At 39.6% G+C, this 24275-nt stretch overlaps 1 protein-coding gene across 2 annotated transcripts in view; it reads right to left on the reverse strand.

Annotated features, from left to right (window-relative positions):
* ETV5 (ets variant 5) overlaps positions 1-24275 on the reverse strand; it is a 74033-nt gene that overhangs the window by 12417 nt on the left and 37341 nt on the right. For both annotated transcript variants that reach the window (XM_006884098.1, XM_006884097.1), the window contains exons 8-9: positions 11819-12078; positions 9391-9450 (exon numbers count right to left, since the gene is read on the reverse strand). In XM_006884098.1, coding sequence (XP_006884160.1) covers positions 9391-9450; positions 11819-12078 — 320 coding nt within the window. The remainder of the gene's footprint in view (positions 1-9390; positions 9451-11818; positions 12079-24275) is intronic.

The following is a 24275-nucleotide window of genomic DNA, read 5'->3' on the forward strand; positions in this document are numbered from 1 at the left end:
TATTTCTCAGGCAAAAGCCTCAGGAGTGCCTCCTGATAAGCAAGGTTCTCCAGGACTCAGATCTGACTGACCCACTTCTCTATACACTACTGTTGTGCACAGGCCAGACATACAATGGGGACAGGCAGGGACAATGCTTTGCCATAAGGCGCTTTCACTAGCTTTAGAAAGGGATTTGAAGTGACTTAAATGCCTATGGGAAAGTCAGGACAAGTCATTACTATTGAGTCAGAACTGACTCAGAGCTGACCAACCCTACAACATGATTTTAGAGGCTATAAATCACACTGGAGGAGACTGCTGCTTGTTCTTCCACTGGGCAGCTAGTAGATTCGAACTGCCAGCCTTTGGGTCAGTAGAACAAGTCCTTGCCCACTAAGCCACCAAAGGCTCATCTAAGTAATCGGTTGTCCTTTCTTTCTTCACAATTGGCCCAGAACTAGCAGCTTCTTGGCAGGCCTGGCAGCACTGAGGCCTGGTACTGGGGATATACTGCTCCACTCAGAGACAGGGCTTCAAAGTGGTTCATTCTGGCTCCAAGCCCCACTGAGAATTTCCATTTCCACCCTAGATAACAACAGGACCTGGGCATCTCATGAGCAGGGTCCATTCTAAAGGGGTTTTATGTCAAATTTGTAGAGAAGCTGGAACAGGGGTATATCGTTTCTATTTAGCCTTACTTTGCAAGAAAAGGCTCAAAGCTTTTCCATTGACTTAAAAGCTGCCTAGTGGGTAAGGAGTTGTGCTCCTGGCCCAAAGGCAAGGAGTTCTAATCCACTCACTGCTCTGAGGGAGAAAGATGGTCAAATTCCTGTATGATTTACAGCCTCTGACCAGTGGGTGGAGGGTCAGCGATGGGTGGGTTCTGACGCGAAGGAAACTCACTGCATTGCATTTGCACGCAGGAAGCATCAGTGATTGTGATGAAAATTTGCTTCTAGTTCCCTAGACTCAACGATAATAATTTGTAGAATGCCTGTCCAGTAAATCAGCACCTACATCTTCCTGTTTTTTTTATTTGTTCTTTTTTTTTTATTAAATTTTATTAGTTTTAATGAACATTTACAGGGATTTTGGGTTTTCATTCTGTTCTTCTAGTGGCCTAGTGGCAAGGAGCTGCAACTACATCTTCTTTTTAAAAAGACACCCAAGTGACTTTCATAGATCTCTTCTGGTTAAATGTAGATTCTGATTCAGTGTATCTGGAATGGAAAAGCAAATTCTCACCAGACCATTCAAAGCCTTTCTTGGAGGAAATGATCATTTTGAGGGTACTCTGGTGGCTCAGTGGGTAAGAGGTTGTGATACCAACCCAAAGGCATGTGGCTGGAATCCATCATTTGCTCCTTGGAACTCTTAATGTGTGATTTATAGCCTCTGAAAACACATTGCAGCGTCAGCTATATGTTGGTTCTAACCTGGCGGCAGTGAGTTTTATTGTTCATTTGGGGTTTCTCAGCCCCAAGCACCATTTCTCACCACTGAAAGCAGTATATTTTATTGACATTACTGAATTGAATAAATCTGTGTCCCAAGCACTGTGTTAGAAGGAGTTAGGAAGGAAAACACAGACTCAACCCTTGCTCTCAGAGAACTTCCCAGTGAGGACAGATAGATAACAAACTAGGAAAAGAAACAAATGCGACCCAGTATAAGTATGGAAACGAACGGTCCTGGGGCTAGATAGTTCTAGTTGACTAGCTGTAGGGCCTTGAACCAGGTAATGAACCTAATTTGAAATTATCTTATAGGGTTTTGAAAAGAAAATAAGTTTATATAGAGAATAGCTCCGAGGATAGCTTCTGGTACAATAAATGATAGTTTAAAAGTGACAATAATTGCACAGAGTGATGGGTACTACACTTTTCATATGAAAAATGTGAGAAATCTTATCGTAGATTCTAAATTCCTTGAGGATAAGGACCACATCTTGAATATCTTAGTATATTCATAAAAAATTATAGATAAGAAATATTCTAGATATATTGGAAAAAACTCTGCGAGACGACCATATCCATTTTTTAAAAAATTTTTTTAGGACTGGAATGCTTAAAAAAAAAAAAGACAATGCTATCTGTTAATTTGGGAATTCAGTGACCCCTATGATACATATTTACTTTCCAGTTCGGTAATCAGAAATAGTTTCACTTACGTGACAAACTGGTAAACTTTATATGCTATCAGTAAGAATGAAGTCATTCACCCTGCTTCACACTTTGGCCACCGCTCCCAGAAAGCTCTATTTCCCAACCATCCTGTCTTACTTATCCAGTGCTGCTATTACAGAAATGCCCAAAGTGGGTGGTTTAAACCAGCAGTTACCCTGTTACGTTTGGGAGGTCCGAAGTCTGAAGGTTTGCTCTGGAGGCAGGCTGTTTCTGTCCGCCTGCTCTGCAGGTCTCTGCAGCTCTGGTTCTCTGGACACCTCCATGTCCTGGCATCCTCTCCCTCACCTCTGTGTCTCATTTGCCTGTTTCATCTCTATCTCAAAAAGGTCAACTTAAGACATTCTATAATCTTGTTTCATTGGCATAACAAGGACAACCCATTCCCAAATGGGACTGTAAGCAGGGCAGCTGGGGGAGAGGTTAGAATTTACAACACATTTTTTAGGGACACAGTTCAGTAACACCCCCATATGAGCTGTGATATTCTAATGGCCTTGCTTTAAAGTTATCAGTGAACTACTCCCAAAGTTTGCACCTGTCAAATGCGCCATGTTATTTTCAGTTTTCCTTCCTTTCATGTAAGGCTAACGCATTCACAGTGTGTAATCGGAGAGGGGAAAAGTAAATCTAGATGAAATTCTAGGTTTGGTTTTCAACACTAATCAGATAAAGCCATTTTGGGGTGTTCTGTGGTTCCTAGATATGGCTACATGTGGTACTCAAAAACATCTGGAAGACGCTGTTGGTTTTAGCAAAATAGAAGTCGTTTGACTTTGCGCCTGTGATTGCATCAGTTGGGGCTACAACGATCTAATCACTCAAATGAAGGTGGCAGGAAGGAAGAGCCCATTTGGGGGGCAAAGTGGAAATGAAAGATTCTCAACAGCCTGCAAGGATTCCAGGTGAGGCCTCAGAGCGGGGTGCCTGGCTTAGCAATCACAGATGCCAATCAGAAACACTTGTTTCGCTAACTGTTTGACAGGCATCTGTGGTCAAGCCGGAGCAAGGAGGATAGAAGCACCACGACAGGGTAATTTAGAGCAATTAAGACTGCTGGTCTCTTTGAATCTGACTTCTTCTGTGTGTGTGTGTGTGTGTGTGTGTGTGTGTGTGTGTGTGTGTGTGAGAAATGGGAAAGAGTGGGAAAAGAACACACAAACTCACTTGATAGTCTGTGTGTAGTAAGCAACCCAATGTCTTACTAAAAATATTTCCTTTAAGAGCATGATCTTTACTAAATGTTGTAATTATGCAAAATGCAGCCGCCCTCCCTCTCTCTCCCCCCTCCCCCTTAGTTTTCCTGCTGCAGTCATCAATCGCTTCGTGGGAACATTCAGGAACCTGGAAGAGAGCCCCACACAGCTGTGCCCATCGTAGTCAGTGGTTCAGGAGACAGCCTTTCCTTCCTAGGGGTGGACACTCAGAATGTCACCAGATGGCCAGTGTGACAAACAACACTTGGTCTCTCAACTAACCAAACCTATGGGGAGCTGACTGGAGGCTGGGATTCACCTCTGAATTTCTCTTAACTGTTCTAAAGTGTAGCCTGGATGGGAGGGCTTTTTAAATGCTCTTCAGGTGATTCTGTATGTGCAGCCCAAGTTGAGAATCACTACCCCGAGCCACAGCTCTTCAACTTGAGTTTGCATCAGACTCCCCTGAGGACTTGCAAAACAAAGACTGCTGGACTGTGCTCCTAGAATTCTAATTCAGGAGGTTTGAGGTTGACCCTGAACATCTGCATTTGCAACAAGTCAAGGCATAGTTTGAAGTGGGTGCCACTGGTTCTTGGGCATCACAGCTTTACACATAAATGGAAGGAAAATGGAATTAGTCAAGGACTTCATTTTAGTTGGAGCTCTGGTGTCCAAGTGGTAAAGGAGCTGCACTGCCAGCCCAAAGGCACACAGTTTAAATCCACAAGCTGCTCTGTGGGAGAAAGATGGGCAATCTCTTCCAGTGAGCTTTACAGCCTCTAAAAACCCACTAATGGCTCAGCTATGGGTTAGTTCTGACTCCACGTTACACAACAACAGCAACCACAATCAATGTCTGTGAAAGCAGCTCTCGATAAATCAAACAGAATTCTTCTCCACTTGTGTGTCACTACTTGGCCATTTGAGCTTCCTGATTCAGGGCAGCTAGATCTCAAGAAGGAACACTTTCAGAGTAAAGATGGTATGAGCCACATGGCTTAAGCCTGGCCTCAGAAGTCAATGTCATTTTATGGTCTAAATGAGTCACTGAGTCAACATACTTTCAAGGGGAGAAGTACATTCCATCCCTCTTTGGCAGACAGAGAAAAAAAATTTTGAGCCAGATGTAACAACCATCCTGCAGTGAAAAACTGCAGGCAGAGACTTAAACTTCATGTGCTTTTTATCAGAAGCATTGTCTGTCCCAGGTGTGTGGTTGCTATTGAGGCATGCCATTGGATGATGGAGGACATAGGTCTAGTGTCACCAACTATCTTCCCTTCCCAGTGAGCAAAGCAGCCCGAGCTGAATAGAAATAGTTTAAAAACAGCAACGTCTGGCACACCTGGACTGTCTAACATCCAGAAACTTTTAAAAAGCTGCAAACATCCAACAACTTTAGAATACAGCCAGTTTGCGTTTTCACCCTGTTGGAAAAAGTTTTTGATGAACATAGAGATTTAATCTTTAGAAAGTCCAATTCATCAATTTTATCCTCTCCAGATTGTGCATTTCTGGCTGTATTTGACAGTCTCTTTAGTCCACAAATAGGCGTTCGAAGCCTGGTCCCAGTTTCTCTCTTAACAGCATTATTCACCACCTCAAGAACATGCAAACAGCCCAAATGTCCAAGCACAACTGAATGGATTGAAATATTGCAGTACATTCACACAACAGAATACTATGTAGCACTCAGGAGCAACAATTTAAAACAAAATACTATATAACTTGGGAGAGACTGGAGAGCATTATGCTGAGTGAATGAACTCAGTCTCATAAGGACAAATACTGCATAAGACCATTATTATAAAAATAGAAGAACAACTAGTAAACTATGTATGGAAACCCAAGGGAGGAAGGGGTGGGAGCAGAGGGGTGAGGAAGGGCCGGGGCAAAAAGCACAGGTTTGCAAAATGTGGTGGGTGGAGGGAGGGGGTGAAGGAAATGGGAATGATCCAGTGGGGACCTGAGAAGACCAGGCAATGATGGGTAAGGTCTAATTGTGATTAATTTTAGAAAACATAGGGACCTCTCCAAAGTGCTAAAGAGCAATGGTGTCTCTCTGGAGACTAAGTGTGCCTGATACAGGCCACGGTCTTTGCAATCACTTGTTATGCATCAGAGAGTTGGACAATTACTAGGGAGGATAGAAGGAGAATTGATGCCTTTGAGCTGTGGTGCTGGAGAAGAGTATTGAATGTACCATGGACTGCCAAGAAAACAAACAGATTCATCGTGGATAGGGTTCAACTGGGCGGCTCCTTGGAGGCAAGGATTCTGAGGCTTCATCTAACATACTTTGGACATGTTGCAAGGAGGGACTGGTCTTTGGAGAGGGACATCATGCTTGGGAGGGTGGAGGGACAGCACAGGAGGGGAATACCCTCTATGAGGTGGTTGATTCAGTGACTGAGGTAATTGGGGTGGGTGTGTTGGAGACAGTGAGATTGGCATAGGACAGAGCAGAGTTTAGGGCTGTTGTACATAAGGTCTCTATGAGTCACAGGCGACTCAATGGCACATAATAACAATAACAGTGCATGAGAATGATTGTATGAAACACAACACAATGTGACTGAAGAACAGTGTGAAATACAATGTATACAAATTTTGTAAGTAAAAAACAAAAATATATTGTAAACAAAATAAAACAATGGACAGTCAGAAATATTGCACAATTCTAAAAAAAAAACGGAAAACAGAAATCAAACATATTGCATTGGGCAAATCAGCTCCAAAAGACCTCTTTATGGTGTTAAAGGGCAGAAGTGTCACTTTGAACGCCTAGTCCAGGCCATCACATTTTCCATCACCTCATATCCTTCAGATCTGAACTCTGTCCTGTCTTGTACCATCCTCACCACCTCTGACCTACTTGGGCCCACTGCTGCCAACACCCTGTTGATCAATTTGTGGAGGGGTTTCCTCTCTTGATGTTCTATGGTTTGTTTTCTACAACATGCTATGTCCCATGATGGTGCTCCATTGTACTCGTCAGCATCTAGCAACACCAACAATAGACACTTATAGGAACTGGACAGTGAATAAGGCAAATCAAGGGAGAGCTGATAGCTCTGAATGGTGCTGGTGAAGAATGTGAGATATACCATTTCATATTGAATATGCCAGAAGAAGAAGCAAAACTGCCTGGGAAAAAAGGTGGATGCTCCTTGAAGGTGGGGACGGGACTTAATCTCATGTGAATTATTTGGATAATGTGGTCAGTTGGCCAGTCCCTGATGGACATGTCACTTGGTAGGGGATCAGCACAAAGGAAGGAGATCCTCGAAGAAATGGACCCACATGGTGGCTGCGGATGGTATAGGCCAAGGCTGCGCTTTGTTCTACTGTACCCAGAAGCCACGTTCGTTTACTAGTTGTGTACGCTGTTGTAGAGTATGACTCACAGTGACCCTCTGAACAACAGCTCTGAACTCGGTCCTACTCCATTCCATCTTTACCATCTCTGTTATGCTTGCAGAAGCTGTGTCAGTCCATCTCATTAATGCTCTATCCTGTTTTGTAATTGTACATAGTCGCTATGAACAGAATTCAGCTCAAGGGTGCTAACAACTAGACATTTTAGAGATCTGTATAACAGAAGACAAGAATGAGCTTCTGGGTTCAATGTTCTCAAAGAAATTTCTATTTCAACATTCAGGGAGCTCTGGTGGCCTAGTGGTAAGAAGCTGCACTGCAATCCCAAAGGCACTCGGTTTGCATTCACCAGCTGTTCAGTGGGAGAAGGATGGACAATCTCTTCCTGTACCATTTACTGCCTCTGGAGGGTCAACTGTGAGTCAGTTCCGACTCAACACCAAACAATATTCAATGTTCAAAAGAGCAGTCCTGCTCCTCTCATCTACAGTTTTACCTTTGCTCACAAGGGCAGCTCCAAAGTCCTGGGCCTACTTTTTGAGCCTTTCCTTTCTCTTGAACTCCACCTCAGTGCCAACAGAGCTCCTCCACTTCCTATTGCCATTCCTTTGTGCAAGAGCTAGGCAGCAATGCCGCCTCACACTCCGCTAAGCTGATTATCTAGCCCTCACAAAAAGCTTCCTCCTCTATTATTTCTTTTAATAAATTCTAAATTTTAAAGAACAGTGATAAGCACTAAAGACAAACAGTGTGCACTCAAAATAGGCTCACCCAAAATCTAGAAGCAGAAGCCTTAAAATTGCCAACGTATCTTAACCCAGAATTTTCACCTTTATGGAATGTATCCTTAAGAATTAATCAAGGGGGGGGAGGGTAGGGTGAAGAAATTAGGACAGATCTAGTGAGGATCTGAAAAGACAGAGTAAGTTTTATAAGATATAATGTTTAGAAATGAGTGTATAAAACAATGAATGAAAGAATGTGTGAAACACAAACTACATGAATGAAACATAATGTATACAAATATATATGTATAGAAATGTATACAAATCAATATAAAATAAAAATTAAAAGAAGAATTCATCAAGGGAGTGGGTGAAATTTAGCTAGCTAGATATTCACCTTGGTTTGGTTGATTTGGGGAATAATTAGATAATAATAAATAATTACCTATATTTTTAGCAACAGGTGATTGGTTAAGCGCCTGCCCATACGGTAAGTACTGTACTGTCACTAAGTAGTGAACAGTAGAGGGATGTTGCCATTGGTTGTAAAGTGTGCACAAGGTGCCCACAGGACTTGGATCTACCATTCTCATTGTGTAACCTTGGACAAGTCTTTTCAAGTCTCAGTTTCTTCATGATGCCATGAAGATAACAAGAATATTCAATTTTATAGGAGTGCATGCAGAATACTTAGAATAGTGCTTTGCACATAGTACATACTCAGTTAATGATTCCATTAAAAGAAAGGTGAGACTATGAAACAAAAGTTCCTATATGAGTTTTAGGATTATATTATTATAATGATATGATATTAAATTAACAGATGCACAATAAAGGACTAGGACTACACAGTGAAATATTAACCGTACCCCTGGACAATGAGGCTTAACTTTCATCCTTTTGCTTATCTGTAGTCTTTGGATTTTGTGCAGATAATATTTGCACTAAAAATGAGTTGTAAAAGGTTACCTTACCTTTTAAATGAAACAAGCTTAAAATCAAGATTCTCTAAAAAATTGAGATTGAAGCTCTTTTCTAACCACTTCCTTATAGCCATAGCCTGCACAATAGTTACTCATCTTATTTGTTCTAAATTACTTTTGCCCAATTAGTAACTCAGTGTGCTAATGAAGGTAGAGTCATAGGTTCAATGCTGTTACTGTTCCTTCTCCTCATTAAAGTGAAATTATCCTGAAATTTGCTAAATTAGTTGATTCTAATGGTACTGGACATAAAATTATAAAACCTGGAAAATGTCATGTTGTGACCCAGGCTTGTAGATAAATTGGTGTTTACGTGTTTTTCCTTTGAGGTATTTTTAGTCTGTTCAATTAGACAGCATTTGTAGCTTTCTATAGTGTCCTCAGCCTCACCCCTCCCGAGAGCTTACCTGTTCACCAGTTTTCAGAATCCTCTCCCATTTTAATAGCAACAAAGATTTTATTATTTATAATATATATTAGATATTCTACTAGAGTTCAACTAAATATCCAAACTAAGTAAAAAAGGTAGAAACCCATTTGAAAATGTTTTCCTAAAACTTTGGATCCACCTAAAACTACCCTCTCTGACATAATCTCTAAATTCCAGTGTAGGATGATAGCAACATATAGAACAAAATAACCTTGTGGTTGGAAAATAGGGAAACCCAATTAGTTCATTTTCCCCCTTCAAATTATCCTATAAACTCTCCAAATGTTGGAGTCATTACTATTCACAACAGTGGCAGCCCTCCATGCTTGGGACTGGCCGGACACACTGAAATAACCAGTTTAATCAGTGTGTATCATACTCCTGATCTTTGGAAGGTTTAACCCATTATCTCGAATCTTAGCCTGAAAATGGTATGTTAAGCTTCCTTGAGTATAACTGAAAAACAAAACAAAATATAAAAAAGAAAGTTCAAGCAAAAACACTCCTTACCCTCATGGCTGCTGGAGAAATATCCCCCTCGCATGTAGGATGACTGGCAGTTAGGCACTTCTGAAAGGGAACACAGACACACAACAAACCTGTCAATAGTTCTGTGGTAGAATCACCACAAAGCTGAACGGCAGCTCTGCAGTAAACCCCTAAACTCTCTCTTGCACCAAGAGTCTTTTCTACCTTGTCCTGGGAAAGAGACACTATCCAACAGGGACAACAGGGAAAACAAGCCAAAAACTACCATAGAAAGGAAGAATTCTCAATCAGGGGCCAGGGAAGCTGGAAATGATGCCTCACTCTTATAGCCCACTCACAAATTAGCTAGCCAACAAATCTCGTGGAAAAAATTAGTGGTGGAAAAAGAAACGGACTTATAAAAGGTCAATCTGACCTCTTGCCTACAGAGACTCAAGAACCCTTAGGTTTGGACAGAGGAGGGGGACTGTCTTAGATCTTTTCCAATCTTCTCTCCTTCACTGCTGATGGCCACCATCCAATTCTGCTCCAGAAATGAAGCTATTTTTAGGCCAAAGTGATTAGGAAACCTAAAGTTAAGATGCAAAGAAAAGAACTGGCTGAGACCATGAAATGGAAACCAAATCGCATTCAATTAATTTCATCTTCTAGGATCTTCTATATAATCCAGGTGCCCATCAAGAGAAAGGAGAGCAAGCTGAGTTGTGGCCACGTGGGCTGAGCCTTTTACCCCAGGAAGGCCAATCAGGTCAAAGAGTGACAAAGACATAAACATCATTTAGAGTCTTATTTTGAGGGACTGGGATGAAGTGAAAAATCTGTCAAAGAACATTAAAATGTCAACACCAAAAGAGAAATACTACTGGTTGTATATGCTCTAAGGAGGATATCAGTGGAAAGCTTGCATGCTACCAAATACCACTTCTGCGTGTTATCTCAGAGAGCGTCAAAAGCAAGTTCTACATCCTATCCCATATGGCAGAGCCATTTAAAGAACAAACTATCCCATCCTTGATCAGATCCTCAAGAAAAGTGAACACAGAAAGGTGGAAAACCCACTAAGCATCTCTTAGCACGAAACGCTGAGGGCGGGCAGAGGTGGGGGATGTGGGGGCGTGAAATAAGAAAAAGTCCATTTCTGGAAGAGGAAATGAAGGGGAGGAAATAGTTTCCAAGTGTGTAACCTTCAAAATTCCAACTCTCCTTCCCTCTACCTAAACTGCCTCATTTAATGTGTGTGGCCTGTCAGTGAATAGGCATTAGGGGTCATGTCAGGTAAGTATATATAGCTTAAATGTCATGATGTACTTCATTAAGTTTCCAGATAAGAGGTATACCATAACCAAACAATAACATGCTATACTTCTTCCTGTGTATACCAGCAGCTGCTGGAGGACACAGGGGATCTTTCCCAGTCAAAAGCTTGCAATAAAGCAATGGTTCTACCACAGAATGAGGACAGCCCTTCTCATGGTGCACCCTGTACCCACGTGGCTAAGAAGAATCAGATGCTTTCCCAGGAGAGCATTCATTTCAAGAACAGCACAACATCTTAAATGTGGATATCTTTCCTACTATTTAAGCCTTTAAAGAGATATGTTATGCAGGCAGCCTCCTGGTTACCAGCAAAATCTATTTCTTGTGTGGGTGTAAGTCAGATTTGTATATACATCAAAACAGGAGATTTTGCTTATTATTTAGTCTTAGTTTGATGTGAAAAAAAAGGCTTGAGGTCTATTTAAAAAAAGCTGCATGTGCAGCAAGCAAATATGATTCTGATGAAGAAATCTGTCAGTAGGTGTTGGTTCAATTGCTTCAAAGAGTGAGGAAGACTTACAGAGCACTAAAGGGCAAGTACCTTGTTTGGAGAGAAGTCATTGAAGACTAACTATACTGAAAAAGAAAACTACAAAACTGTTGCTGTTGCTATGTACTGTTCTGTCGGAACTGACTCAAAGCTGACCCTTCAGTGGGTTTTCAGAGGCAGTAAATCACATGGAAGGAGACTGTTCCTCTTTCTCCCACACACTGGCTGGTGGATTTGAAACTCCTGTCTTGGGTAGAGCAACTCCTAATCACTAAGGCACCAGAGCTCCTGATAAAACTAGAGACAGAACAAAACACAAAATGACATGCCCTGCCTCCAGTGGCTCTAAGGTTTGTAGATCTTGAAAAGGGTCCCACCACCAGGATTGGATGCCAGCCACCTTCAGCCTGGGCGCAGAGTTAGGATGCCCTGTACCACCTGCTACACCTATTGTGTCTTGGCTCTTCTGTCATGCTCTTCCGGCTATACATAAGCATTTCTGCTTTATTTGATCATCATAAGGTCTTCAAGAGAAACTTTCTTAAGGCTATTTTCCAAATTCCTGCACATAGAAGACACCGAGTAAGGACCAGATGGACGAATGAGAGGAAGCCAGAGTGAACGGCACAATTTCATGCTAACCTGAGTCAACGCAGTAATCTCGAGGCTCTTGCTTGATTCCCATTGGTGACTGGAATCCGTGTGCTGGGGGGCCTGGCATGCCAGGGACACCATGTTCATAAAGCGGGTCATGGTATTCTTGTTTGAATCCCTGAGGGGGTGGGGGAGCTGCAGGAACAATGGGTTCTGACATTTGCCGGTGGTAACTGGGGCGATTATCTCCAGGAACTCCTGACTGAGGCGGGAAGGGGTGGCAGGGTTCAGACAGCTGTCTCTGAAATCTGGAAGAGAGAAGTGACATTGTTTAATCAGAATGAGATGAAAACCGACTGTAAGTTATCACTGGGAACTGGAAGTTCATGGTAAATTATTTGCAAAGTGCTTTTTTTTTTTTATTTTTTTGTAAAGCACTAAAGCACTTATCAGGTCACTCTGGTGGCTTAGTATAAGGAAAAGAAATATGATGCCAAACTAAAGGCACAAGGTTCAAATTCACTAGCTGATCCATGGAAGAAAGATGGGCAATCTCCTCCCATGTGATTTATTGCCTCTTAAGAACTATGAGTTGGTTCTGACTCGATGGTACTCAACAAAAAATACCTATTATTGGTTTTTATTTCTGGACATTTTATTCTCTCTTCCTCACAATTATATAGAACACTTCAATTATCTTAAAGGAATAGTATAAAAGCAATAACAACTATGATGTGGCAGTCTCTCATCTTCCATGCATATTTATTTAATGCACTATCTATATAGTTGGGCCACATTAAGTATCTGAATATATAAGAGTAATTATCTTTCAAGCAGCACTTGTAAAAAATACATAAATGTTTGTTCACTAGTTCATTCATGATATAAGTTTAACTTTCAAATCACTTAGAAAACGTAGTGATGAGGTCTTTTTAAAAAGCTTATTCATAATAGCAATCCAAACCATAAAATCCTCAGGAATAGTCAAGAAATATGTAGACTACATAGGAATAAAATCTTAAGAAGACTGAAAAGAGGAAAAACAGCACATCACAAAAATTTAGAACATTGAAGTTGTTCATTTTCTGGAAATTATTCTATGAAAGCAATGCATTCCCCAAATCACTGGTAATAAGAAGAATGCAAATCATAACCACAATGAGATACCTTCTCACCCCAGTAGCAGTGGTAAAGTTTAGCAGAGTAGCAAGCAGTAAATGTGTGAGAAGATGTGGGGAAAGAGAGAGGAGTTCTCATACGCTGGGATTGTTAAATGGTACAACCACTCTGGAAGGCAGTTTGGTGTTTCCTCAAAAAAGCTGAACACAGAAATTCCACATGACCCAGCTATTCCACTGCTAGGCATATAAACCCCAAGAAAATGAGGACTAAAACACAAACAGAAATCTCTACACCAATGTTCATAGCAGCATTATTTACCAAAGCAAGAACATGGAAACAACCCAAATGCCCAACCAATATCAAATGTATTGAGAAATTGTGGTACAATCACGCAGTGCAGTACTATGCAGAACTCAGGAGTAATGATTTTTTAAAATTACATAACCTGGTAGGGACTGGAGAGTATTATGCTGAGTGAAAATACTGTATAAGACTAATATTGTAGAAATAGAAAGATAACTAATAAAACATGTATGAGGATCCAAGGTGGAGAGGGTGGGAATAGAGGGGTAAGAACTGGTGCACGGAATTGGGGGGGGGAATCAAAGGGTTGCACAATTTGGTGGGTGGAGGGAGGGATGGGTAAAGGAAAGGGGAATGATCTAGCGGGGATCTGGAAAGACAAGGCCGTGGTGGGCATAGTTCTATGATGATTACTTTTATAAAACATAAGGAATGGGAATGCTTGTATGAAACACAATGTGAATGAAGTACAGTGGAAAACACAATGCATATGAACTCTGTAAGCAAACCAATAAAAAAAATAAAATTTTTCTTTTAAAAAAGCAAAGCATTCCCAATCAATTAGACAAAATTATTCCAAATTTTATCTAAAAGATTAATTTCTGAAAATCATTAGTGAGGTAAAAGATGAATGTGACATACAAAACTCACATAATTAAAGCAATGAATATAAGATTAAAGGAACTGAGTAGAAAATTAAAAAAAACAGGGCAAATATATCCCCCAAAAGGTTAGCTTTTAAATCAGTGGAGGGAAAGCAGTAGACCTTTCCTTTACACCACAAAATAAAATTTCAGAGAATAAAAATTTAAATGTAAGAAATGAAACCACAACATTAAATTAAATATATATGACACCTTGGAATGAGGGAAATCTTTAAGCATTAATAAAACCAAGAGCAGTAATTATCAAGACAAATATAGCAACAGGTCAGGGGGAAACAGTAATAGTAAAAAACATCTGAAACAAACCAAAAGAAAGCAAAGCAAGGAAAATTCTAACTATATCAATATAGCAATGTTGATACTGTGGGCATGAGTTCTTGCAGAAAAAAAATCAGCAAAAATTTAACATCTCAATAGAAAACAAAATCAGTAACACACATAAATAGGAAAGCTACCAAAGAAGAAACAGTGATGGTCTATAAACAAACACACAAAAGTTTTACTTCATTGCTTTTGCTGCTGCTGCTGCTGCTGCTGCCTACCATCCAGTCGTATCTGACCCCCAGCTGGTTTTCAGAGGCAGTTAATTGTACAGGAGAGATCGTCCATCCTTCTCCCTCAGAGAAGCTGGGGATTGGAACTGTGTACCTTCTGTATTGCAGCCCAGCTTCTGACCAGTAGGTTGCCAAAGCTCCCTTTTTACTTCATTAGTAATCAACAGAGAGAATTTTTTTCCCCCTGATGACTCAGAGGATCAATAGACAGCTTAGAATTCTGTGCTTGACATTAAAAACATCTACAAAGATGTCCACCTATTCAAACAATTGGTTAAGCACATAGCTTGACATTAAATACATCTACAAAGATGCCCACCAACTCAAACAACTGGTTAAGCACATTGTGCTAAGCCATTTAGGTAAAGGAAATAATTAGCATCATGTGTTGTACACATATATCACTTTTTTTTTTTTTTACATATTGAGAAAGGTAGGCTGCTAAACAGGACATGTTGTTGAGTACCGTGAAATCAGAAATCGACCAGTGGGTTTTCAGAGGCAATAAATCACATGGGAGGAGATTGCCCATTTTCCTCTTGCAGAGCAGCTGGTGGGTTTGAGTCGCATACCTTTGTACTGGCAGCAAAATTCCTTACCACTAAGCCACCAGAGCTCCCTAAACAATACATAGAACATCAATATCCTTATTCAAAGGAAGTATTTAAATGTCATACAAAATCCTAGGAAGATCTGTACCAAAATGTTAACAGTGTTTACCTCCATAGGTTGTTACGGTTTTAGGTAATTTTTCTTTTTTACCCACCTACAGTTTAATAATGGATATGTATTCTTTTTATAATGTGACAGAAGAAGAAAAGCTTTGTTAGTATTATTAATCAAATACTATTAATGTCTTGTAGCTGTCAAATATTGCAGATGCGTGCCAACTGCCCTTTTCCCTGTTGGCTAGGAAGAGGTAGAAGAGTAAGCCTGCTGTACTGAGTGCTATTACTAAGATACATCTACTTGAATGGCTAGGTTAATGTTCTCAGATTCAGTTTCCTCATCTGTAACATGGAGATATCACCTAGCCTTCAAAACGCTATTGGAATGAGGAAATGAAATAATCAGCCATGGGTTATGGCTGGGATCTTCCACAGACGAAGGTCTCAATTCTCAATAACCTGTAAGGTAGACTCTGGATGGTGAGTGGGTAGCCCTCCAGGATTGCAGGCTGAAACCATGAAAGACTTGACCACCTGCTATTCACAAGGCACTAACCTATGTGTATAAAGCATTTGTGAACATAAAATATGCCCCCAGGTAGAAAAGAGGAACAAGAAATATCAGATAGGTAGAACAACTCATCTCATTGAGTTATTTTTTAATCAACAATGCAATCCTGTAATACTACAGTCTCACATTCTACATTTAGCTAAGATTCTATTAATAGTTTTCATCAAATCATTTTCATTTGATTTGAATCAATCTGCTGTAACAGGTGGCCAACAGATTTCTAGAACATCAAAACTTAAAATCTTTAACTGAAAAGATTTTAAATGTAGATTACAACACTGTGTAAATCAGGGCATACTGGTATGTTTGTTGAGTCTTTATTACCAAAAACAGCATGTAAGATCATTTTATAACTCAACAATTTCACACATACACCTTTTTCTTTTAAACATTGGACAATAAAAGTATGAGAATTGGAATGGCCAAAGTCGTAAACAACTTTTACAAACTTTAAGAGCTTCACTAGCTTGAGAGTCTTGGTGCCAGAGTCCAACTCTTTTAGGAACACTAAGTTCAAGGTGATGCTATTTAAGGAAATCTTTCAGTGGTTTCTAAAGAAGAGTCAATTTGAAACTCAGGTTTGCCTTAACATTCAGAATATGAGCATCAACAGTACACTGCAAACCTGAAGGAGATTCAGTGAACAGGAGATAACAGCAGTGTCCTTAAGGTCTTATGTTTATGAAGTGCCCAAACCATAAAAAAAGTGGAAGGAACAGTAACAAGGCGCATACAGACTCTCCACTTCCCCCTTTGTCAAAGGTGACCTCCAGAAATCAGTTCCTCTGATGGCATTAGACAGCCTGTAGCTCTTCACTCTGTAAGGAGAGACTCTGCAGCTGACAGGCAGCTCACTCCACTTCCGCTCATTGCTCGGCTCACCTTCCAGACTGAAACTCTAGAGTTGGCCTGATGGCCCCTTCAGGAAGAAGAACTTGTACATGGACACCAGCCAACACCCTCCGTCTCCCCTTCCCCTAAGCATAACTTGAAGGATGTGTGAAGCTTAGAGTCCTGTGATCTGCAGGGCAGATCCTGTAACTGGGATTGTTCAGTATTGGTTCTTTTGTTTTCTTTTAATAGGTTAACTTTATTACTTTCTAAAACCTTAGTGTGTAAGTTTATAAATCATATTGGATTCTCATACAATCATTCATAGACATTGTTTTATAATGTGGAATAAATTAATCAATTGTGATTAATTACAATGTCTAATAAAATTCTCATTAAATATTGCTTTTTTCCATCACCCAATGTACTCCTTTCTCATGCTGGTTGGTTTTGAAGGAGTTGAATGGCAAATGTTACAAAATGAACATTTTTTGGGGAAAAAGTCTCTCAGAGTTTGGGACTGATGATGGTTTTTATTTGCAAAGATTAGTAAAGTAATTCCAATTCTTGTTGTCTTGAAAATACATTCTGTGAATTTTACTCACTGACCTTCATTTGAACCCTGTTCTCTCCACAATCCTTTTCAAGTATCTGAGAATGTGTTGCACACATAATACAGCAACGACAAAGATGTCTCTTAGCTACGGAGGCAGGCAATCATTTTAAACGACAGAACAGCTCAGCTTCTACAAAATCCTCCTTCCTCCCTCTAAGTTCCCTCCTGTTTCTTCCACCCCCACCAATTATCCCAACAGAGTTCATGCCGTAATGAACCAACATTTGGTGAGCAAAAGGAGACTTCTGACTACTGAGTACCCTACACGCAATAGGTTACAGATGAAGGCTTTTTCAGGGCCAGTTTATTTAAAGAACCAGCTATTTATTTATTCGTCAGATTTATATAGTGCCTTTCCTCCAAAGAGCTCACCCACGCTAACAACATTTGGTTTACGTTATGAAAACCGTTAGATGCTTTTTCTGCATTTCCTTTTTGGTCTCTGCTGCCAACACACAGAGTAAACACAATGTTTGCAGGAGAAAGGGAGAAAAGCATGGACTTGATGGAACCCCCAGTGTGGCTCCGGGTGCCAGGTGAAAAGATGGCAGCTTGGGGGCCAGCTGAGAGGGGAGACACAAAACCTATCAAGAAACCAACACCAGGTACGTGGTACTTCTGCCGACACTCAGAGGAAATGATGAAAAATAGAGATGCAACATAGCTCAAGAAGAGACTTTGGCTTCAGGCTCAGGAGAGCCTGGCCTGAAACCGAACCTTGACCATTTACTAGCTCTGGGACCTTGAGCATGTTACACAACTGCGCTAAAGACTCAGTTTCCTTATCGCTAAAACGAGGACAAAGTATCTCTAGCAAAGGTTTGTTATCAGGATTATACATTGCATGTGTATAACACCTTTAAATGTCACAATCTATTTCCTTACCTCTCCTTTTCCCAACATACATACACCAAACATCTGACATTTAGAAATGCTATAAACACAGAGGACATTTTTAAGGGAACAGGAGATTATCACACGCTCACAGAAATAAAAGGGCCTGATTGTCTACGTAATATCCATTCTCCCTTCCCAGTAGGAGAAATGGTTTATTTTCCTGTCACATAAACAAGAGCCAAACACTAATACAAAACAAACCCCACACTCTCCCTAAGAACACTGAAACACCTTCCAGGGCTCTGTGAGGCAAACCAAGGCTACTGAGATCAAATTGGCCTGACTAAGCTGTGATAAAAATTAAGGTGAGGATCAAAGTATTTCCTTTCAAGATCTTCCTATCTGTCTGATTTCTTACAATCAAGTATGAAAGAAGGGAGGTGAATCAAATAAGACGTGTCTCTGGAATATTGGATAGTGAACGTAATAGTTTCTATTGCAGTCTGGTGATGAAAAGATTCATGACAAGGGAGAACTTTAAAATTTGAAAAAAAAGAAGAAATTAGGAGTCCTTTAGTAATTTTCTTTGTAGAAAATTATTTTTAAATAGCAAAATGCTCATAGCATTTACTGAGTGCTCCTCCATGACAGCATGTGCTCATTTGATTCAGTCAGTGATTTCATGTGGTCAGTACTACTGTTTTTCCATTTTCAGATGACAAAGGCAAAGTGTAGAGAAGTACTGTTACGAGGTACACAGGCAGCACACAGCACAACTCAGATTTCACCTCAGGTTTGTTAGTCTGGTCAATTTTAGAACCATCAACCTAGGCTGTACATACAACTGCATCAATAACCAAGCAAAAATAGTCACACGATGGCATTTAAATTTAAAAATACACTTTTAAAGAACTCAAGGGTCAAAAGATATAAAGCATCTGAAATGGAAAAACAATTTATTTTTTGTCTTTGATAAGATTATAAAAGAAAACCAAGGTTTATATAAATTTAAAATAAACATATGAACTGATATATTATTATCTAAATAATATAAAAAATTAAAAACTAGACATTAGAAAAAAGCCATTATGAATACATTTATGACTACTCATTTTAAAACTTATAAAAAAATGACAAATTCCTAGAATTTACTAAAATTCACACAATTAAATAGCTATCATATAAAAGGTAAGTACAATGGACTAGTTACTTAAAAAACAAAACAAAACAAAACAAAAAACTCTCCACAAAGAAACCACCAGACCAAATGGTTTTACTGTGCTTCCTCCCGCAACTTTTGAGGAATTCCAACTTCACATGAACAATTTCAGAATACAGGAAAAGGAAGAGACCATTTGCCATTCATTTAATGCGCCAACTACATCACACCAATTCTTCACTTAGTGACTATATCCTTGTCAGACATTTCATATTTACAACTATGGGGGGGGGGGAAAGAATAATCTACTATCTAACTGGAAATTAACAGTGTATTTCTGGCATAGAATGGCAAGGTCCAAGGAGAGAGTACCACTGGCTGTGATGGTTGAATAAGAGTCCACTTGGCTGGGTCATGACGCCTAGTAGTGTTCCAGCTGGGTGATGATGTACTCACCCTTCATTTTCACATAATCCCAATTTTCCCAAGCCGCCTTGGTCTTTGGATCCTAGTCACATCCATAAGGGGGGAGTGGGTGTTTTGTCAATCATGAATGCAGATGCACGTCTTAAATATATATTGGAAAAAATGTGCAGCCCAGGAAACTTTACAGGCTGTTCTGCTCTGAAATCAACTCGAATGCTAATGGATCTTGCTTTGGTGATGGAGGTATAAAATGTAGTATGTTCACCAAAATAAAAGGGATTAATGGTTCCACAAAAAAAAAAAATATATATGTATATATATATATTGGACAACCAAGTTAACAATGCACAAAAGATAATACACAATCAAGTTGAACTTATCACCAGAATACAAAACTGATTTTACAGAAATAATGTCACTTGTCAACTGCACTAACAAACTTAAGGAGGAAAATCATTCAATCATTTCAAAAGAAAAAGAAATGATGCCATGCAATTACCTATTTGTACTAAAACTCTCAGTAAACCTAGAAGGAAACTTAATAAACTTGTGGCAACAAAAAACTTTCAGAAAACACAAAGAAATATTGAAAATAAGCCTTTTTAAGATGCATAAAAACCAAAATGCTCTCATTCTAACCATTTTCAACTCAACTCATTGTCATAGAATTGGAATACATCCTCCAGCAGGTTTTTAGTGGCTGTATAATGCCTGAGAAGAGACTGCCCATCCTTCTCCTATGGAGCAGCGGGGGAATTTAAACCACCCAACCACTGATTGGTAGCTGAATTTCCACACACTAAGTGCTCCTGCGTATGTGTACGTACCACTGAGTCAGAACAACCCATAGCTAATCCTCCAAAGGGTTTTCAGAAGCAGTAAATCACACGGGAGGAGACTGCTCATCTTTTCCCTGCAGCCCACCTGGTGGATCCAAACCGTGCACCTTTGCCTTGGCTGTGTAATTCCTTACCACCAAGCCCTCAGAGCTCTCTAGAGCTCCATTAGACATACGTTATTTAGTCTATTAAGAGAGGCACCATTAAGCATCCAAGAAACTCAGTTTCGGTTCCTGAAGTGAATGAATGCTGCTAAACATAACATCCGATTAACAAGGGCACATGGATAGGAGATGTGTCAGGCATATTCACTTCATTCCTGGCTAGGCTACAAATGTGACTCATAGTCAAGTTCTGCCTTTTTTAAATGCTACAAAATTTAAAGGGGGGGTGGGAAGGACAGCAGTTTATTTCGATGGACTTTTTTTCCCCCACTGATGGACTTTTAAGAGAGGAAAAAAAAAACAAAACCCCAAACAAAAAAAAACCTTGAGTATATTAAATCTTTCAATTTGTCTAGATCTTTTGAGAAAGAATACTTCTCTATAAATCAAGGTTCCAGAAAAATGAGCTCATCCCTTTAAGCTTGGAAGTCTTGATCATAACCACAAGGGAGAAATTGTTCTCAAGCAGGTTAGGTGATTTTCTTTTGCAGAAGATACTGTACATAATTGACTTTTCTTGATGATTTGGGGTACGATGTTTTGACGACTATTGATGACATCATGATGGTGGTGGACTACATTGCTAATTCTCAGGGATTAACAAGCCTAGTTTTCTATTAGCAAAAATGTTTTCTTAAATTTTATCTTTTTCATGCTTTTTTGCCTCTTTATATCATGCTGGTTAGACAGCAGGGCATTACTCCAGCATGCACAGATTATAAATTCCTTAGCGGAGGCTCTACAGTTAAATTCTGGGCCTCAGTGGCACCTGCCTCAACTTGAGAAGGAGAAATGGTGTAATAAAAGACAAAAACATACATGGCCAGTAGGACAGGGTTATTTCCTAGGTTCCTCTGCCCAGCACATGCAAACACGATGAAAACCACATAAAGCTTAGACTGTGGAACAAAAAATCACCCCTCCTCTTCCAAGTAGCAGCTGGTCTTTAACACTAAGTGGAACATGTCTGAACATGCCAAATTACATGTTTTAAGACTTTTTTCTTTCACTTCCCTCCTCCATGGGGGAAGGAAATCACTAATATAAATCACTGTTTCCAAACATAGCATTTATCTTCTAAAAATAAATACCGAGTTGTAAAGAACTGTATGCTAAGATTATACAAAACATTAAGAATATACTTTGGACTAGATTAGATTTTGTTGTTCAAACTATTATCGAATGCGTATTGAGCAAAACCAAGATACTCTGCTAAATGTGGTTTAAATAGAAGACCTAAATGGAGTTTTCAAAAATCATCCTTAAGGAGTTGACCCTATACAATTGAGAAGGTAAGGGGAAAGTGAGCAAAGCACAAAACAGGTATGTGGTATCGATGAGTTTAGAGAAGTGATGTAGACATTTCGTGGAATTTTGTAGGTTAAAAGATGGATAAAACCTTGATATGGGTCACAAGTGAAACAAGAATTCTTAAGGTCATTTACTTAGCTTTTTAGACACATGAGCAAATAGCAGAGAATGTTAGCAATCCCCATTCCACTCACTGCCGGGGCGGGGTGGGGTGGGGGTGGGGGGCGGGTAGCAAAACTCTTAACTGTTTTAATTGTAAATTTACACTTTAGTTTCTAAATGCTGTTGTTGGAAGGTTCTGTCAAATCAGCTTCTACTCGGTGACCTTATGTGTCAGGGACAGTCCGCTTCTGGCAACATGACCAAAAAAAGTATGTGACACAGAGTCTCACCTTGTTTGCTTCAAGGCAGACTTGTTCACCCTTTGGGCAACCCATGTTCTATTCAGGATTTTTTTTTTCTGCACAATTCAAAAGCATCAATTCTTAGGACTCTGTATTTGTTATGTGGCTTTGAGAAAGTCCCTTAGCTACTTTAAGGCATATTAGTTTTATCAGTTAAGATGGCATTTTCTACTCTGTTTTGGTCACAGATTTTTTTGTTTTTTTATTATTATTATTATTATTAATTTTAATTAAAGTTTACAGACTTTTGATTTCTATTCATTCACTGTTGCACTTTTCTCCCTGCCCACCCCACCCTCCCAGTTCATTCTTCCCTTTGAAAAGTAAAAGAAAAATTCTTTCATTGTTTTACAATCTCTCCCCTTAAGTCCACTCCACTATGCAGACTTCGTTCTGGACTCCTGTAATGACAATAACACCTAATCATATATACTTTTTAAACAGTTGTCTCCCTCATCTATTTCAATGCAGTTTACATAATTTATCCCATCTTTCTCAGTCTCCCCCCAACTCCGATGTCAGTCCCGTTTTACAACAGTGGCACTAGGCAGTATTTGTCCTTTTGTAACAGAGATATTTCACTCAGCATAATGTCCTCCAGGGTCAGCCATTTTGAATAATATTGCATGAGTTCCTTGCTTTTCAGTGCAGTGTAGTATTCCATTGTGTGAACATACCACAGCTTCTCTAGCCATTCGTTTGTTGATGAGCACTTAGGTTGTTTCCAATTCTTTGCTATTGTGAACAAAGCCACAATAAACATGGGTGTGCATATGGCCATAGATGTTTAGAAGTCTAAAAGAAGACCACTTTTCAACCTATAAAATATTTTCTTTTAGCACATCCAAAAACTTCTCCAACAGGGTAAAAAAGGGAAGCCACAGACTGGGAAAAAGTATTTGGTAATGACATATCAGATAAGGGACTTATGTCCAGAATTTATAAAATACTTGAGCACCATAACAAGATAAAGGTAAATAATCCAATAGAAAAATGGGCACAGGATATGAACAGACACTTCACCGAAGAAGACATTCAGATGGCTAACAAGCACATGAAGAAATTTTCAAAATCCCTAGCTCTAAGAGAGATGCAAATCAAAACAACTATGAGATATCATCTCACCCCAGTAAGAATAGCAAACTTTAACAGAACAGCAAGCAACAAATGCTGGTGAGGTTGTGAAGAAACTGGAACCCTTATTCACTGTTGGTGGGAGTATAAAATGGTGCAACCACTGTGGAAGGCGGAATGGCACTTTCTCAAAAAGTTGCAAATAGAGATACCATTTGACCCAGCAATTCCACTACTGGGAATATACCCCAAAGAGACCATAACTGACATCCAAGCAGATATATGCACACCCATGTTTATTGCAGCTTTGTTCACAATAGCAAGGAGTTGAAAACAACCTAAGTGCTCATCAACAAACAAATGGATAGAGAAGCTGTGGTATATTCACACAATGGGATACTATACTGCACTGAAAAACAAGGAACTCATGCAATATTATTCAAAATGGATGACTCTGGAGGACATTATGCTGAGTGACAAAAGGACAAATACTGCATGGTGTCACTGCTGTAAAACAGGACTGACCTTGCTGTTGGGGGAGACTGAGAAAGGTGGGTTCAATAATGTATACTGCATTGAAACAGATGAGGGAGAAAACTGTTTAAGAGGGATATGTGATTAGGTATTTTTGTCATGAATGGAGTCTAGAGTGAAGGCTACACGGTGGAGTGGACCTGGGGTAGGGTTTGTAAAACAATGAAAGAATTTTTCTTTTATTTTACCAAAAGGGTAGTGTACTAGGAGGGAGGGTTGGGAGGGAAGAAATGTGCAACAATGAATGAATGGAAATCCGAAGTCTCTGTAAATTTTTACGGAAATTAATAATAAATGTAAATAAAACAAACAACAACAACAACAAAAAAACCAAAGGCCAGAATATTCAGTGGAGGCCTGTGCTCCTCTATGATCTTTGCTAACTCTATTATTTATCTTGCTGGATATAAACCCACACGGAAGAAGT

Source organism: Elephantulus edwardii, unplaced genomic scaffold (assembly GCF_000299155.1).
Source record: "Elephantulus edwardii isolate Elephantulus edwardi_28Jun2011 unplaced genomic scaffold, EleEdw1.0 scaffold00031, whole genome shotgun sequence".
NCBI lineage: Eukaryota > Metazoa > Chordata > Mammalia > Macroscelidea > Macroscelididae > Elephantulus > Elephantulus edwardii.